The 16109-nt window shown below is 43.0% G+C and overlaps 1 protein-coding gene and 3 non-coding genes across 5 annotated transcripts; 2 read left to right on the top strand and 2 right to left on the bottom strand.

The window, feature by feature from the left end:
• Positions 1-2043: 2043 nt before the first annotated feature.
• On the top strand, positions 2044-2133 carry trnar-ucu. Its single transcript is given in 2 exon segments — positions 2044-2080; positions 2098-2133. It is a non-coding gene; the product is annotated as a tRNA-Arg (tRNA).
• Positions 2134-3467: 1334 nt separating this feature from the next.
• On the bottom strand, positions 3468-3541 carry trnai-aau. The gene has a single exon. It is a non-coding gene; the product is annotated as a tRNA-Ile (tRNA).
• A 416-nt stretch (positions 3542-3957) lies between these two features.
• trnar-ucu lies at positions 3958-4047 on the top strand. Its single transcript is given in 2 exon segments — positions 3958-3994; positions 4012-4047. It is a non-coding gene; the product is annotated as a tRNA-Arg (tRNA).
• A 4263-nt stretch (positions 4048-8310) lies between these two features.
• Positions 8311-14997, bottom strand: nup35 (nucleoporin 35). Of its 2 annotated transcripts, none has more exons than XM_027136800.2 (9): positions 14841-14997; positions 12793-12960; positions 12572-12708; positions 12373-12427; positions 11311-11449; positions 11154-11223; positions 10924-11052; positions 10688-10828; positions 8311-8724 (listed from the first exon to the last, which is right to left on the bottom strand). In XM_027136800.2, exons 1-9 carry the CDS (start codon positions 14851-14853, stop codon positions 8647-8649), a joined length of 930 nt encoding a protein of 309 aa, XP_026992601.2. In that variant the 5' UTR covers positions 14854-14997; the 3' UTR covers positions 8311-8646. The 2 variants fall into 2 exon arrangements, with proteins under 2 accessions (XP_026992601.2, XP_026992602.2); XM_027136801.2 differs by having other exon boundaries at positions 11311-11446.
• Between the last annotated feature and the right edge of the window lie 1112 nt (positions 14998-16109).

Raw genomic sequence — 16109 nt, 5'->3', positions numbered from 1 at the left:
TCTTGTACCTCGCTTGCTGTCCACTTATCTGGTGCTTTTGAAAGAAAAATTGCTGTCAAAGACGGGTCTGGGCAATATTTGACAAACATCATGGCCGCTTCTTGGCATGGGTTATCCATCTGTTGCCCGAGTCTAATCAAAGCCTCTTCCGCAACACCTGCGGCTTTATTCAAACGAACCCAATATTCAACTGAATTTTCTCCAGCAACAGATACTGTGCTGTAGAAATCTGCTAAGGGTGTGTAAGAAAATCTGGCCTCGCTAAAATGCTGTTTTAGAATATTAAATATCACCTTGGGATTCTCCGAAGGTCTCAGAGAAGTGTTACTATGAAGAGTAATCCTAACAATGTCTTTAGCTTTACCCATCAGTCTCGTAAGGATTTCATGATGATGCTCTGATGTTGGTATACCCCTTTTCCGCAAAAAATTGTCAATTAGTTCCCCCCACTCATGCACATTGAACTTATCAGTTCCATCTCCTCTGAAAAGAGGAGGCTCCTTTACTTCAGACTGCATGACTAGTTTAACTCCTGTCAAATTAAGTGAGGGTATTTCTGAGAATGACTGACCTGCACTTAAACTATGAATCTGTGCACTACTGGTTTCCCTCTCTCCAGGCCTCCTTTCCCTTTGAGCAGATATTATTGTCCGTCGTACCTCTTGAGCGATATGCGTTATGAGGTCATGCAATGCCACATCATTTAAATCCAAGTTAAGCAATAATAGATCACATCTTAACTGTCTGTCCAATTATTTGAGTAGAGCAAAATCCCGGTGTTCTTTCACCACTACTCTTCCCTACAACTGGTGTAGATACACAATCACCCAAAAAGCTCCCTGTCCCAAAGCTAGAATTTAACATAACCGCTTCAACATTGAAACTATCTGTATCTAAGCTATGAGCCATCTCTGTTCAATAATGTATAAATCACTAAACACAGAATAACTTTTCGATAAACATCCTTAACTAGATATCTGCATGGGGAAATAATTTTAAGAATCTGAAAAGAGCAAGGAAAGAAAAAGAAATCGTGCTAATCTCTTAGCGGAGTGTCCACTCCTTTAGCAATGCACTAAAGTGTGTTACTGTTCATTGGAACCTTGACTGAAGTGCAGCACCCTCCAGTGTTCAAACGGTGTTGATTCTTAGACGAAGATCCAAAGCAAACTGAACTTCAGCTGGGTCACGGACCCACTGTAACCGGTCACGTTCAGGTCTGACCGATGATCATGTTCTCTACGTTGTGTTGTGGACTGACTAGTCTTTACAACTTTGCTGCAGTAGTACTGGAGAGTTTATTGTAACCTGAGTTAAAATAAGTAAACTGAGTAGCAGCGAGCAATTCCCGAATGACGTCACGACATAGCACAGCTTGATCACAAGAGGAAACACTTCCGCCAAAAAAAGAACTAATTAATTTAACATGACATAAAACATATTAAACAAATTAAAGCAAATAAAACAAATAGGAAGCATTTTCAGTGATATGCATAGATTTACATTGTAAATATACATACATGAAAATTAACATCAGTCACACCCGCATTCCCCGTCTCCGGGCCTTGGAGAACCCGCCTTCAGATTTTACCACTTGATATTAATAATATTCATACCACAATACATGACATTTGAGCAGCATCAGGTTGAGAAGTGAACTGCCAGAGACATGTCACTGCAGAGCTCTTGGAAAATGGCCCGTAGAGGGCTCGAACCCACAACCTTGGCGTTACTAGCACCACACTCAAATCAGCTGAGCTAACCGACCAAGTCATGCTTAGCTAGAACGCTGCGAGGAAGAAGGTAGCCTAAATGGCTCGATTTAAGCTTTGGTATTTCACCCTTATCGATGAATGGAATAATACCTAACATTGAAACATGGCAGTCAAAAACTCACAATGGGTCTGAAAGTCTTCTCCAATCCAACATGTCATGTCACTTGCTAGCCATAGAAAAACAGCTGTCTAATGATCGGTGGTGTGTTTTACTGTCCATGAATTTGGATGAAGCTGAGAAGATGTACCAAGACCCATGCCGGCATCAGGCTCTGTGGCGCAATGGATAGCGCATTGGACTTCTAGGCTTGTTGTGCGAGTTATTCAAAGGTTGTTGGTTCGAATCAAATCAGAGTCATTTGATTTAACTTGTGGCTTATTTGCTCTGAGATAAGATCTACGTTTGTGCTTAATAATATCTCTAGTATTCAAACGAGTTTGCAGCTGATGGGAGGAGAAGCGTTCAGACACGAACATGCATGCGTCTGTAGGATGATAATCTTAGATCTGGAAAAGTCTTTCTGTACAGAGTGTGCACTTGTCAAAACGTCAAGCAGATGTTCTTGCACACACTTAGATGGAGGAATGAAGATTGCCTCTTTATATTTTTCCATTTGGGGTTTATCATAGAACCACCCTGGCAAAAAGACCACTTCTGTCGAAACAATAAGCAAGCAATCTAAATCAATCAACAAATGCCTCCGAAGAAAACCTTCCAAAGAGTTACAAGCATGTAAGTCAACACATGTACCTTGGAGAACCAGCCTTGTGCCTTGGAGAACCACTTATTTTAGAACCACCCTGGTAAAAAGACAACTTCTACCAAAACAATAAGCAAGCAATCTAAATCAATCAACAGATGCCTCTGAAGAAAACATTCCAAAGAGTTACAAGCAGGTAAGTCAACACCTAGGTAGATCGGTTATATCCAAACGGCTAAAGGCACCCACCTCACAGTCATGCCGGCCTCAGAATCCCACAATCCCTGGGAAACAATCAAGCTACAATGCCCATGTAGAAAGAGATACAATAACATCCCCTGGTAAAAGCAAACATTTGTTATCATCAGGTCTGAAAGTCCATGCACTAAACAGTTGAGCCCAACAGCCTTGTCGTGCTTAGATGGAACCCTGTGAGGTTGAAGCTAGCCTAAATGGCTGGATTTAAGATTTGGTATCTTTCGCTTAACGATGAATGGAATAATACCTACTCTGGATTTGAAACATGGCAGTCAAAAACTCACAATGGGTCTGTAAGACTTCTCCAATCCAAAAAGTTACAATAACACCAGATGGACAAAGCAAACAGTTGTCACCAGCCTATAAGAAACAATAAGCAAGCAATCTAAATCAAACAACAAATGCCTCCAAAGAAAACCTTCCAAAGAGTTACAAGCAGGTAAGTCAACACATGTACCTTGGAGAACCAGCCTTGTGCCTTGGAGAACCACTTATTTTAGAACCACCCTGAAGAGCCGTGGGGAATTAGCTCAAATGGTAGAGCGCTCGCTTCGCATGCGAGAGGTAGCGGGACCGATGCCCGCATTCTCCAAAGTGGAGATTCTCTGTCTCTGTGTGCCTTGGAAAACCCGCTTGATATTAAAAATATTTATACCACAATACATGAGATTTGAGCAGCATCAGGTTGAGAAGAGAACTGGCAGAGTCATGTCACTGCAGAACTCTTGGAAAATGGCCCGTACGGGGCTCGAACCCGCGACCTTGGCGTTATTAGCACCACGCTCTAACCAGCTGAGCTAACCGGCCAAGTCATACTTAGCTAGAACGCTGCGAGGTAGAAGGCAGCCTAAATGGCTCGATTTAAGCTTTGGTATTTCACCTTTATCGATGAATGGAATAATACCTACTCTGGATTTTAAACAGTCAAAATCTCACAATGCACGCCGAATTACTTCAGACATTGGACCCCAAGAGAGCAAAAGAAGGTTTGAAGGACAATGATTCATATTGTTACACTTCCACCATCGGGTCTAAAAGTCTTCTCCAAACCAACTTGTAGACAATTAGGCTGAGCAATCAAATAGCTTCACAAGACATATTTCGAGCATTTCATGTCACTTGCTAGCCATAGAAAAACAGCTGTCTAATGATCGGTGGTGTGTTTTACCGTCCATGAATTTGGATGAAGCTGAGAAGACGTACCAAGACCTATGCCAGCATCAGGCTCTGTGGCGCAATGGATAGCGCATTGGACTTCTAGGCTTGTTGTGCGAGTTATTCAAAGGTTGTGGGTTCGAATCCCATCAGAGTCATTTGGTTTAACTTGTGGCTTATTTGCTCTGAGATAAGATCTAGGTTTGTGCTTAATAATATCTCTAGTATTCAAATGAGTTTGCAGCCGATGGGAGGAGAAGCGTTCAGAAACAAGCATGCATGCCTCTGCAGGAAGATGAACTGAGTGCACTCATCAAATGGTCAAGCAGATGTTCTAACTTGCACATGTCATATGGCTGCAGTAAAGCTTGCACACACATAGACAGAAGAAACAGAGCTTTACAACGGTGAATGCCAGTTAGACGGTTAAAGTGCCTGTCTAGTAAATAGGAGATCCTGGGTTCAAATCCCAGCAGTGCCTGCTTTGCTGGTGGAGAAAACTGAGCAATCAAAGAGCCTCAGCTTAACAAGCCATCCTGTTGGAGTGGTGCCATGAACCCTATGCAAATAAAAAAAAAACAGTCTAGGTAGTTTTATTAGACAGATGGTTTAAATACATTTACATTTACAGCATTTGGCAGGTGCCCTTATCCAGAGCGACTATCACATTTGTTCAAAGTTACAATGAAAAAGTGTAAAAGGTTTGGTTTTTTTTGTTTTGTTTTTTTCAAAATGCAAAAGATAGGGAAAGACGTGTTAGTTGAAGTGTTTCCTGAATAAGTAGGTCTTATTCCATCTCTATAATCCATTCAATGTTTTACACCACCTGGACAAAGCAAACAGTTGTCACCAGCCTATAAGCAGCTGCTCTTTATCTCAAATGGACAGGAGCCATGAAGATCGCCTCTTTATATTTTTCCATTTGGGGTTTATCATAGAACCACCCTGGCAAAAAGACAAGCAGGTAAAACAACAATACAATAAGCAAGCAATCTAAATCAATCAACAGATGCCTGTGAAGGAAACATTCCAAAGAGTTACAAGCAGGTAAGTCAACACGTAGGTTGATCGGTTATATCCAAACGGCTAAAGGCACCCACCTCACAGTCATGCCGGCCTCAGAATCCCACAATCCCTGGGAAACAATCAAGCTACAATGCCCATGTAGAAAGAGATACAATAACATCCCCTGGTAAAAGCAAACATTTGTTATCATCAGGTCTGAAAGTCCATGCACTAAACAGTTGAGCCCAACAGCCTTGTCGTGCTTAGATGGAACCCTGTGAGGCTGAAGCTAGCCTAAATGGCTGGATTTAAGATTTGTTATCTTTCGCTTAACGATGAATGGAATAATACCTACTCTGGATTTGACCACAAAGAGTGGTCATACTTCCACCATCGGGTCTAAAAGTCTTCTCCAAACCAACTTGTAGACAATTAGACTGAGCAATCAAAGAGCTTCACAAGGCATATTTCGGAAGTGGGAGAAACAAGCTACAATGCCCATGTAGAAAGAGATACAATAACATCCCCTGGTAAAAGCAAACATTTGTTATCATCAGGTCTGAAAGTCCATGCACTAACCAGTTGAGCCCAACAGGCATGTAGACAATTAAACTGAGCAATCAAAGAGCCACAGCTTCACAAGACTTACCTTGGGAGTGGAAGAAACAAGCCACGAACCTTATGCAAAAAACAGTCTAAGTAGTTTTATTAGACAGATGGTTTAAATATAATTTAACTTTAATGAAAAGTTACAATAACACCACCTGGACATAGCAAACAGTTGTCACCAGCCTATAAGCAGCTGCTCTTTATCTCAAATGGACAGGAGCCATGAAGATCGCCTCTTTATATTTTTCCATTTGGGGTTTATCATAGAACCACCCTGGCAAAAAGACCACTTCTGTCGAAACAATAAGCAAGCAATCTAAATCAATCAACAAATGCCTCAGAAGAAAACCTTCCAAAGAGTTACAAGCAGGTAAGTCAACACATGTACATCGGAGAACCAGCCTTGTGCCTTGGAGAACCACTTGTTTCAGAACCACCCTGGTAAAAAGACAACTTCTACCAAAACAATAAGCAAGCAATCTAAATCAATCAACAGATGCCTCTGAAGAAAACATTCCAAAGAATTACAAGCAGGTAAGTCAACACGTAGGTAGATCGGGCATATCCAAACAGCTAAAGGCACCCACCTCACAGTCATGCCGGCCTCAGAATCCCACAATCCCTAGTGATCTCCATTCACTAGCTGGACATTTGCCGTAAACACTTCAATGTGTCTGAGAGAATTGTTATTTCTCTAAAGTGGCCAAAGAAATTGTGGATATTATTACTACAATGTAAGCTGGCAGGAAAAACCCAGGAGGTTTGTTCATCATTGTCTGCACCTGATAGCATGGATTATGACACAGTGAAATCCGCGATCGTTCGTGCTTATGAGCTTGTCCCCGAAGCTTATTGTCAGAAGTTTTGGACTTCTCGAAAGGGACAGATACAAACATATGTGGAATTTGCAATGGAGAAGTCTCTCCTTTTTGATAAGTGGACTACAGCCAGTAAAGTTACTAATCAGGAGTCATTGAGGGAATTAATGCTGTTGGAGGACTTTAAAAATTGTCTACCAGAACGAGTTTTTGTTTATTTGAACGAGTGTCATACCACTCTTTCTCAAGCTGCTGTGTTAGCTGATAAATTTGTTCTAACACATAAGATGTAGTTCTTACCTAGGCCTAAGCAGCAACAAATTCAAGTGGAACAGAACTCCAAACCAGAGCAACAGAGACAAGTAAGTCTCCCTGGTCATAGCAGAACAAGATCACTAGCTAGTGAGAGTTTTAATTGTCACAAACTTTGCTATGTGGCTGCTATTTGTTTTGCCTTAAAAAGAAAGCAGCAAAGACTTGAAAAGAGTACTGGTCATGAGGACCGACAATCAAAAAGTGTGGGTTTTGTAAAAACAATTTCACAGAAGTCCTTGGTCAATGCTGATGAGTGTTACAAAACTTCCTAAAGGTAGTGTGGGTGTTTCAGAAGGTGAAGAAAAGGAAATCGCCTTTTTACGTGACAAAGCAGCTGCTCAGTTGTTTATATGTGAAGGAGTACTTCCGTTGTCTGAACAAACATTTACTGGATCCCATGCTTTTTGTCAAGATTTTGAGATGGGGTATGTTCGGGTTCCCATACATTATATAACTTTGAAATCTCATGTGGTGACTGGGTTAGTTAAGCTTGGGGTTCGGCCAGTCTTACCAGTTGCTGGAGTTGATTTTATTTTAGGTAATGACTTAATGTTCCAGTAATAGAAGTAACGGAGGTGTGTGCTGACTGCCAATCTGATGAATTTGCAAAGAAGCTGCCTGAGGCTTTTTCATCATGTGTTATCACGTGTTCACGAGCAAAGTATTCTGGGGATGTGTTGGATCTTTCTGACTCTTAGTGCAGGAAGTGTCTGAGGTATTGATTAAACCAGATGTTAAAACCCAGCTGCTCACAAGCCAGTTATCTAGTAAAAATGTTACTAGAAATTAATTAGTTTCTGCTCAACACTGTGATGAAAGTTTATGCTCGTTCTTTAATTCTGTACTTGACTCGAATGAGGTGAACCAGAAACAATTCAAGCATCGCGTTAGTTCTGGCAGGCCACGTCGTCAAGCGTGCATCAGCTGTTAATCAGCTGTCCACGACGTGCACCAATCCGGTTACGACATCCGTATTACCCGACCAAAATGAGTTTGCACAAGACACTGTGGTTTATCTTGGAATGAGGGTTGGCCAAGGAAATGTTTCTCTATTGGAGGCTAAAGTTAAATTAGCCTAAAGGCCATTCTTGACCTTCCAGTTCCCACAACCTGACGAGAATTACATAGATTTTTTTTTTTTTTTGGCTGATTGGCATAATTCAATATGAACACAAGTATAGATGAATAAATATACAATCAGCAAAACCTTTGTAAAAGTGTCAGGAAGTTCAGTTTGGCAACAAAAACATATCCGCACTTGAGGACCTGTGTTAATATTTAAAAAAGAAGGGACAAGAGGCTTCTAGAAAAAAGGTCTGCCAATGAATCCCACACTACTGATCTGTTAGAGTAGAAGGTATGTTTAAGACAAAAATAACACGATTCTCAAAGATATTTCTAAACATGTATCATAGATTGTAACACAAACTGGCAGCATTACAATACTACTTCATGTTAACACACTGAAGATGATTTTAAATAATGTCCACACAATAAATATCCTGTTTTCAAATATTAAAAACATTTTGTAATTAACACTGGATAAAAAGATCAAATATCTGTAAAGTCATTTCACCCAGCCTAAGTGAGAGGTTAGGAGGTGACGAGATCAACTCCAAACAAACTCAAAATCAGTCTATTAACTTCCTTTCACTGAATTTTCTCACAAACTGATTAGACAAAGTGATATTTATTTACACATCAGTACAGAATTGAGAGGATTCAAAATACAAATATCAGTGAATGCAATTCTGAATGTACATGTGGTTAAAAAAAAAAGGCTTTCAGATAATTAAAAGGACCCGTGCTGGTGTCTGTATGTATGTGATTAGATATCTCTGACATCCGAGTGTTCTCTGAGCAGCAGGATTAAGGCTGTGACGTCCATCCATCATCACACAGCTGACAACTTGTGTGTGTCCGTTTATCAAGATCCAGCATACACTAAAGTGCTCTGTCTTACAACTCTGTTTCCACTCGGCCAGTGACATGGTCTGTCTCACACCTCCATCACCAACCGAACATGTACTCCATTGCTTTAGACACAAAGCTGTCATCTTTCCGTGGGGTCCCTTTGTCCGACACCACCTACACATAAAAACACACAGTACATAAGTATGTGACAGATTCTGTTGTTGGCTTGATGAAGCAAGTTTGGAGGAGAGTGGATATGTTCATGTGACACCAACCACAAGGATCATAATTACAATATGCAAAATGTACAATGTGAAAATTAGAAGTTAAGAAAAGAGACTGTTTTTGGAGCCAATAGCAAAACCATTACAGCTGGAGAATAAGCCAAAATAAACTGCCAACTCAAGGACTTTATCCAGAGGGAAATGTGAAAGGTTTGAGAGTGGCATATGTAATCATCAGACTATAACCCAACTGAGCCTCTGAAACAGGCAACAACTGAAAGAATCTGTCCTGTTTGGACAAGCGTTAAAGCAGTTTGGTGATACCGGCTTTATATGGTGTTTGAAAGAAAGGTACATGAAAAATAAAACAATAATCTTTTTATTGGCATCACATCAAATCACACCTTTTATAGTGAGAAAGTGCGACAGAGGGTCTCCACTGCAGGAGAAGGCGGTGTCTCGTCAATAATGTTGTAAAACTAATAACCTTTTGCACAGAGTTTAACTGAGATGCTCTATCTGGATGCCCAAAGATAGCAATCAATGGACAGGGTTGCAAATGTATCCCCAGTAAAGTGGACACTGTACTGAAATAACAAAAACTGACCCAAAATATGTAGCCAAAAAAAATAAGTCTACTGAGTCAGTTCCTCTTATTGAAAAAGTATATAAAAAAAAAACTACAGTTACAGAAAGAAAATTCTTTTTATAATCCCTCGCTCCGGTGTCAGTCTTCCTCAGATTGTTGCAGTAAATTTATAATCGCCACAGTCATCTCTGGCTTGTTCACCAACTATCAGTTTAAATTTAAAATGTAGAATTTACAAGACTGGTTAAACACAATAAATCATAAACACTAAGAGTGGGATTATAAATCATTATAAACACAGAGTGGGATTATAAACACTGAGAGTGGGATTGTAAATCATTATAAACACTGAGAGTGGGATTATAAATCATTATAAACACAGAGTGGGATTATAAATCATTATAAACACCGAGAGTGGGATTATAAATCATTACAAACACCGAGATTGGGATTATAAATCATTATAAACACTGAGGTTGGGATTATAAATCATTATAAACACAGAGTGGGATTATAAATCATTATAAACACAGAGTGGGATTATAAATCATTATAAACACAGAGTGGGATTATAAATCATTATAAACACTAAGAGTGGGATTATAAATCATTATAAACACAGAGATTGGGATTATAAATCATTATAAACACTGAGAGTGGGATTATAAATCATTATAAACACTGAGTGGGATTATAAATCATTATAAACACTGAGTGGGATTATAAATCATTATAAACAGACTGGGATTATAAATAATGTACTTAATGTTTATAGTCATGTGCAGTTGTATAACCTAGAACTCCTGAACAATTTGAACCAGCATCATTTCTGAGATACTTACAGATTTAATGAGTGTGTATGGCAGAATAAGGAGAAACCACATAACAGGTTTTTTTTTGTTTGCTTGTTATTTTTCAGTGAAAGAGTAAACAGGAAATAATGGCAGATAGAAACTGAAGTTGAAGTGAGTGGAGATCTTACGAAACGCCTGTAAAAACACACCACAGGACTGAACCAAGGAATTATTTATGTAAGTGGTTTGGATTCATCACTTCATTACATCATGACAACTTATTTACACATGAACCCAGCTATGATGACACTGGTGTACAGAGAACATAAATGATCAGTCAGTCTGCTATTAGTGTAAATGTCGACTCATCCTCTGCCTAAAGCACTGACTTGATGCAGAGGAATCAAGGGTCAAATCTATACATAGATTCTGTACACCATCATTAGTCTGAAGACACGTATATCATTAATATTATGCATAATTGAGCACGGCATTGATCAGTGTACATGTGATCGTGCATGCGTGCGTACCTGATAATCAGCGTTGGTGTGTGTGAGTGGTGTGCTGAGGGGTCTCATGGATGAACGTGGTGTAGAGATGGAAGTTCCACTGTTCTTCACTGGAGGAGTGAACACTGCAGCACTGCTCCGGTCTGAGCAGTCCATCACACACTGTGTACATGCAGACACATACACAAGGACTCACAAACTCATGTTTGTGTTGTATTTGTGTGTGTGTGTGTGTGTGTGTGTGTGTCTGTGCCTACCTTATCAATACAAGGCTTGACCCCAATCATGATGGCTTCTCCGAATATTTTGCCATCTTTACTGAGCGCTTTTCTGGCCTGCAGTTTGGACTGATATTGAATGTGCATCCAGTTTCCTGAGTTAGACATCTGAACACACACACACGCACACGCACACACACACACACACACACAGTTAGAGAGAGGAGTGTTGGTGGGATACAGTAGCTGATCTATACCCTGTTACCCACTATGTGTTTGAGGATGTTCCCATACTGAGCAAACTGGAGGAGTATGTATGACGCAGACGCTGGGGGAAACCTGCAACACATTACATATCTAAGTTTTTCATTTGCATAACACCATCAATGATTTAACCTAGATAAAGGCAAGGCTTCACCTACTTACCCAAAGACCGTGACCCAGGTCTCATCCAGCTGATCCTCAGAGGAAAGGGTGTCTCCCTGAGTGAAGAACGGGTCTACCTGTGCAGGTGACAGGGCAGTCTTCACATGTCCTGCAGAGGCAGGGCTAAACACACTGCCTACTTTACAAACACACAGACACCAGAAATGGTCTCTAAACTTTTACAAATAATTAAACAAATTTTAAACCTCAAGACATTCTCCTAAAATTTGTTACAGACAGATTCAAAAACAAGCCTACAGTATATTAGCGTGGCGGTGTATTTAAACACATATACAATTACACTTGCACCATTTAGCAGATGCCCTTATCCTGAGTATCACGACACATATTTTGGATGTTGCTTCTGCAATCCTCTTATTACAGCGGGATTGGTGGGGCAGCATGTCAGCCACTTGCCCAGTCCAGGTCGCTGCGAGGAGGAGCCAAACTGTGCGGACACCGCCACGGAAAACAGTCCGGAGAAAAAGTACAAAATAAAAGAGCGAGCACGTCACCGATTCTGGGGCGTGCTCGATGTTGTCTTATGGAACTGTTTGCTCTTTGCATTTGTGTGGTGCTGGCTCGAGGTTGTGATATAACGGATGTGTGTGAGGTCTTATTCTGCTTACACGGCTGGAAGTAGTAAGATGGAGTGCGCTAAAACATCGTGCTATACGTAGTATACATCCATACATTCATGAAAGCACATTAGAGTGGGAATTATATCTGTATATTTTAATGAAAATGTATTTAAGCTGAAGCTTTAAACACAAAGGCACACATTCTAAAGCAAACCTTCATGACATTATAATGCACACTGATCTGCATTAACGAACCAGGAGCTCCAACACGAACATGTCCACCTCTAAACTGCACTTACAGTGAGGGGGATGTCATGAATGTTAATGTGAGTGTGTCTTAGATTCTTGTAGTGTGTCTTTTTGTTCTTATATAAAAAGGATAATATATTACAGTTTATTACAGATCTGTGTGCATTTAACAACACAATCCTAAGGCAAACCCTATTAGCTAAAGCAAGAGGGTCATGTGACCATTTCTCACCAGATCCTGGAGTTGCAGCCAAACCAGCCAAAGGTGTGTGCATCACAGAGTACACCTACACACACACACACACACACACACACACACACACACACACACACACACACACACACACACACACACACACACACGTCTGAATACTGCAGTGTATGGTGTGATGGTAAGAGTAAGAATAGTGTGTGTACGACATGTGTGTGACCTGTTTGCGTGATGTGAGAGGAGAGAATCCAACTATGGGACTGGACAGGTCATCATAAATACTCCGCACAGGTGGGGCACCACTTTTATCTTTAGGTGTAGGAACAACCGGCTGAGGAGGAGAACCTCCTGATACACCTACAACAAGTATAATAATTGTAATAATGTATAATACAAGTGTTATTTAAAATTGTTTGTAGTAGGATTGTGTATGTAAGACACCTGTGAGGGGCAGTGCTCTAGTATCAGCTCCACCCACACTTAAGCTCAGGGGTCTTGGCTGTGGAGTAGCAGGAGCAGGCAAGTCACCCATCAAGAACCCAGGGAGGAACTGAGCTCCACCCACTGGCTTTGGGGACGATGGGGAACCCAGAGACATTGGCTCCATACCTGATAAAGAATGAGGCTTGTTTAGTTTCACGTCTACTGAGCTGGACTACAGGTTTAATCCCCGAGTCTACATGAGACTAAAGATGTGTGTGTTTGCCGTAACCTGTGTTATTAATATATAAACTGCCTCCATACAGACGAAGGCTCCGTCCTTTCTTTTACATACAACCCCATGACATCATCTATGTTTATACTGTTGGTTACCGGATGTCACACTATGTCCTGTGTGTTCACACCGCACACACCACACCCAGTGAGGCACCGCGCCACACACACCCACCACACCCAGTGAGGCACCGCGCCACACACACCCACCACACCCAGTGAGGCACCGCGCCACACACACCCACCACACCCAGTGAGGCACCGTGCCACCCCCCCACCCAGTGAGGCACCGTGCCACACACACCCACCACACCCAGTGAGGCACCGCACCACACACACACACCCCCACCAAGTGAGGTACCGCGCCACACACACACCCACCCAGTGAGGCACCACGCCACACAGACCCACCCAGTGAGGCACTGCGCCACACACACACCCCCATCCAATAAGGCACCGCGCCACACACAGCCACCCCCCACCCAGTGTGGCACCGCACCGCCCCCCCCAGTGTGGCACCCCCCCCGTGTGGCACCGCACCCCCCCCCCCCCCCAGTGAGGCACCGCACCCCCCCCCCCCAGTGTGGCACCGCACCCCCCCCCCCAGTGAGGCACCGCGCCACACACCCCACTCTGTGAGGCACCGCGCCACACACACCCCACCCAGTGAGGCACCGCGCCACACACAGCCACCGCCCCCCCCAGTGAGGCACCCCCCCCCGTGAGGCACCCCCCCCCCAGTGAGGCACCGCACCCCCCCCCAGTGAGGCACCGCACCCCCCCCCCCAGTGAGGCACCGCACCCCCCCCCCCCAGTGAGGCACCGCGCCACACACCCCACTCTGTGAGGCACCGCGCCACACACACCCCACCCAGTGAGGCACCGCGCCACACACCCCCACCAAGTGAGGCACCGCGCCACACACCCCCACCCAGTGAGGCACCACGCCACCCACCCAGTGAGGCACCGCGCCACACACACCCATCCAGTGAGGCACTGCGCCACACACACACACCCCAACCCAAAAAGGCACCGCGCCACACCCCCACCCAGTGAGGCACCGCGCCACCCCCACACCCAGTGAGGCACTTCGCCACCCCCCTACCCAGTGAGGCACTTCGCCACCCCCCTACCCAGTGAGGCACCGCAACACCCCCCCACCACACCCAGTGAGGCACCGCTCACTGGGTGGGGCACCACGCCACACACACCCACCACACCCAGTGAGGCACCGCGCCACACACACCCACCACACCCAGTGAGGCACCGCACCACACACACCCACCCACCCAGTGAGGCACCGCGCCACCCACACCCATCCAGTGAGGCACCGTGCCACCCACCCCACCCAGTGAGGCACCGCGCCACACACACCCCACCCAGTGAGGCACCGCGCCACACACACCCCACCCAGTGAGGCACCGCGCCACACACACAGTAGCTCCCCTATACACGATATTTATTGTGTTATTTGTATACACACACGGACTGAATGCTACAACGCCGTCAGTACAACAAAGTCCCACACGTTTATGTGCTAGTTTAATTATTTCAGTGCAACACAACCACTAAAGCTCTAATCACGTCTCTGTATTAAATAATAAACGTGTTAAATAAACGTGTAATACATAAATAATACTAATCGTGACGACTAGAGAATATAAAAACTATTAGTTAGCAAGCCGACTAGTAAGTAATGCTATGCTAATGCTAACAGCACCTAGCTACACATACATGTCTTACATTTAGAGCTGAAATCAACACATTTCACTCACCATGGATGTCCATCACACCGCTAAACGGAATGCTTCAGTTTATTTACAAGAAACAAATACTAACTTTAGAGGAGCGCTAAAGTCAGAAATTTCAAAAACGAAGCCGGAAGTGACGCGTGTTTCCGAAGCCGTCTGTTTGCGCATGCGCAGTTATGAAGGCCCCCAGCACTGCAAACAAATACTACAATAATATCTATATAAGTTTTCATTTAATTCCTCTAGTTTTTTTTGTATTTTTGTATTCTGTGAATAATTTATAAAAACATTTATTAATATGAGATAACGTTCAAATATTCACTTCTATTTAAAAAAAAAAAAAAAAAAAAAAAAAAAAGGGGGGGGGGGCAGTGGTGGCACAACTGGATAAGGCTCTGGGTTGTTGATCGGAGGATCGGGGTTCAAGCCCCAGCACAGCCAGCTGCCCCCGCTGGGCCCTTGAGCAAGGCCCTCAACCCTCCCTGCTCCAGGGTTGCTGTATCATAGCTGCCCCTGCACTCTGACCCCAACCTCATTAGTTGGGGTATGTGAAGAAAAGAATTCCACTGTGCTGTAATGTATATGTGGCGATAATAAAGGCTTCTGTATTCTATATTAACATAAAAATAATTTTATAGTGTTTGCAGACTTTACAGGGATTAGATCCAGCGTTCGACTGTAAAAGGACCCAATCAGAATATACACTGCATGTTAAGTCTAACATTCAGATTAAAAATGAGAAGCTGAAGCTACCTCAGATCGTTCTCTCGTCTCGTTTAAAATGTGTCTTAGACATGGAAGTTTCACGTTGTCTTACTGTATTAAACATGACTGGATCAGCATCCAAACCCACAGAACTTCATCAGGAGACTCATTACTGAGACTCAGTGTTTCACTACACCGTAGCAAATGAACTGGTATTTATGAATAGTTTTTCCTGGGTAAAGGAGAAGATCTGGCAGGTGTTTGGTGAACTGGGATGTTTGGATGCTGTCTCCTTATGACTCACATGTTCACTTGTTGCTGAGTGTGAAGTGGTTGGATGCTTTAGTGACTGGTTCCCAGCATGACCTCTTTTTTCTCCGGACCTGCCTGATCCATAGTGATGCCCTATCTCTGGTTGGGGTCTTACCACTTGGTGGTGGTTACTGCTGCTGGGCATGGTTTTGTGTGGACAGCCTGGAGACCCATGGGACTGCTGTCAATAGAAACACCTGAATCCATTTGCCTGCTTACGTAGAAACAAAATAGTGTTTAAATTCTCAGAAATTAACTGATTCATAATTTGCTCAA

The sequence above is a fragment of the Tachysurus fulvidraco genome, chromosome 6, assembly GCF_022655615.1.
Source record: "Tachysurus fulvidraco isolate hzauxx_2018 chromosome 6, HZAU_PFXX_2.0, whole genome shotgun sequence".
Classification (NCBI taxonomy): Eukaryota; Metazoa; Chordata; class Actinopteri; order Siluriformes; family Bagridae; genus Tachysurus; species Tachysurus fulvidraco.
The sequence above is the reverse complement of the archived record's forward strand: the minus strand, read 5'-3'. Positions and strand labels throughout refer to the sequence as shown.

What these genes read in the sequence shown, in the direction of transcription:
- nup35 (XM_027136800.2), bottom strand. An exon ending in TAGAGCACTGCCCCTCACAG is followed by an intron (nt 12,709 to 12,792) that starts GTGTCTTACATA and finishes TACTTGTTGTAG; the next exon opens with GTGTATCAGGAGGTTCTCCT. An exon ending in CTCTCACATCACGCAAACAG is followed by an intron (nt 12,428 to 12,571) that starts GTCACACACATG and finishes GTGTGTGTGTAG; the next exon opens with GTGTACTCTGTGATGCACAC.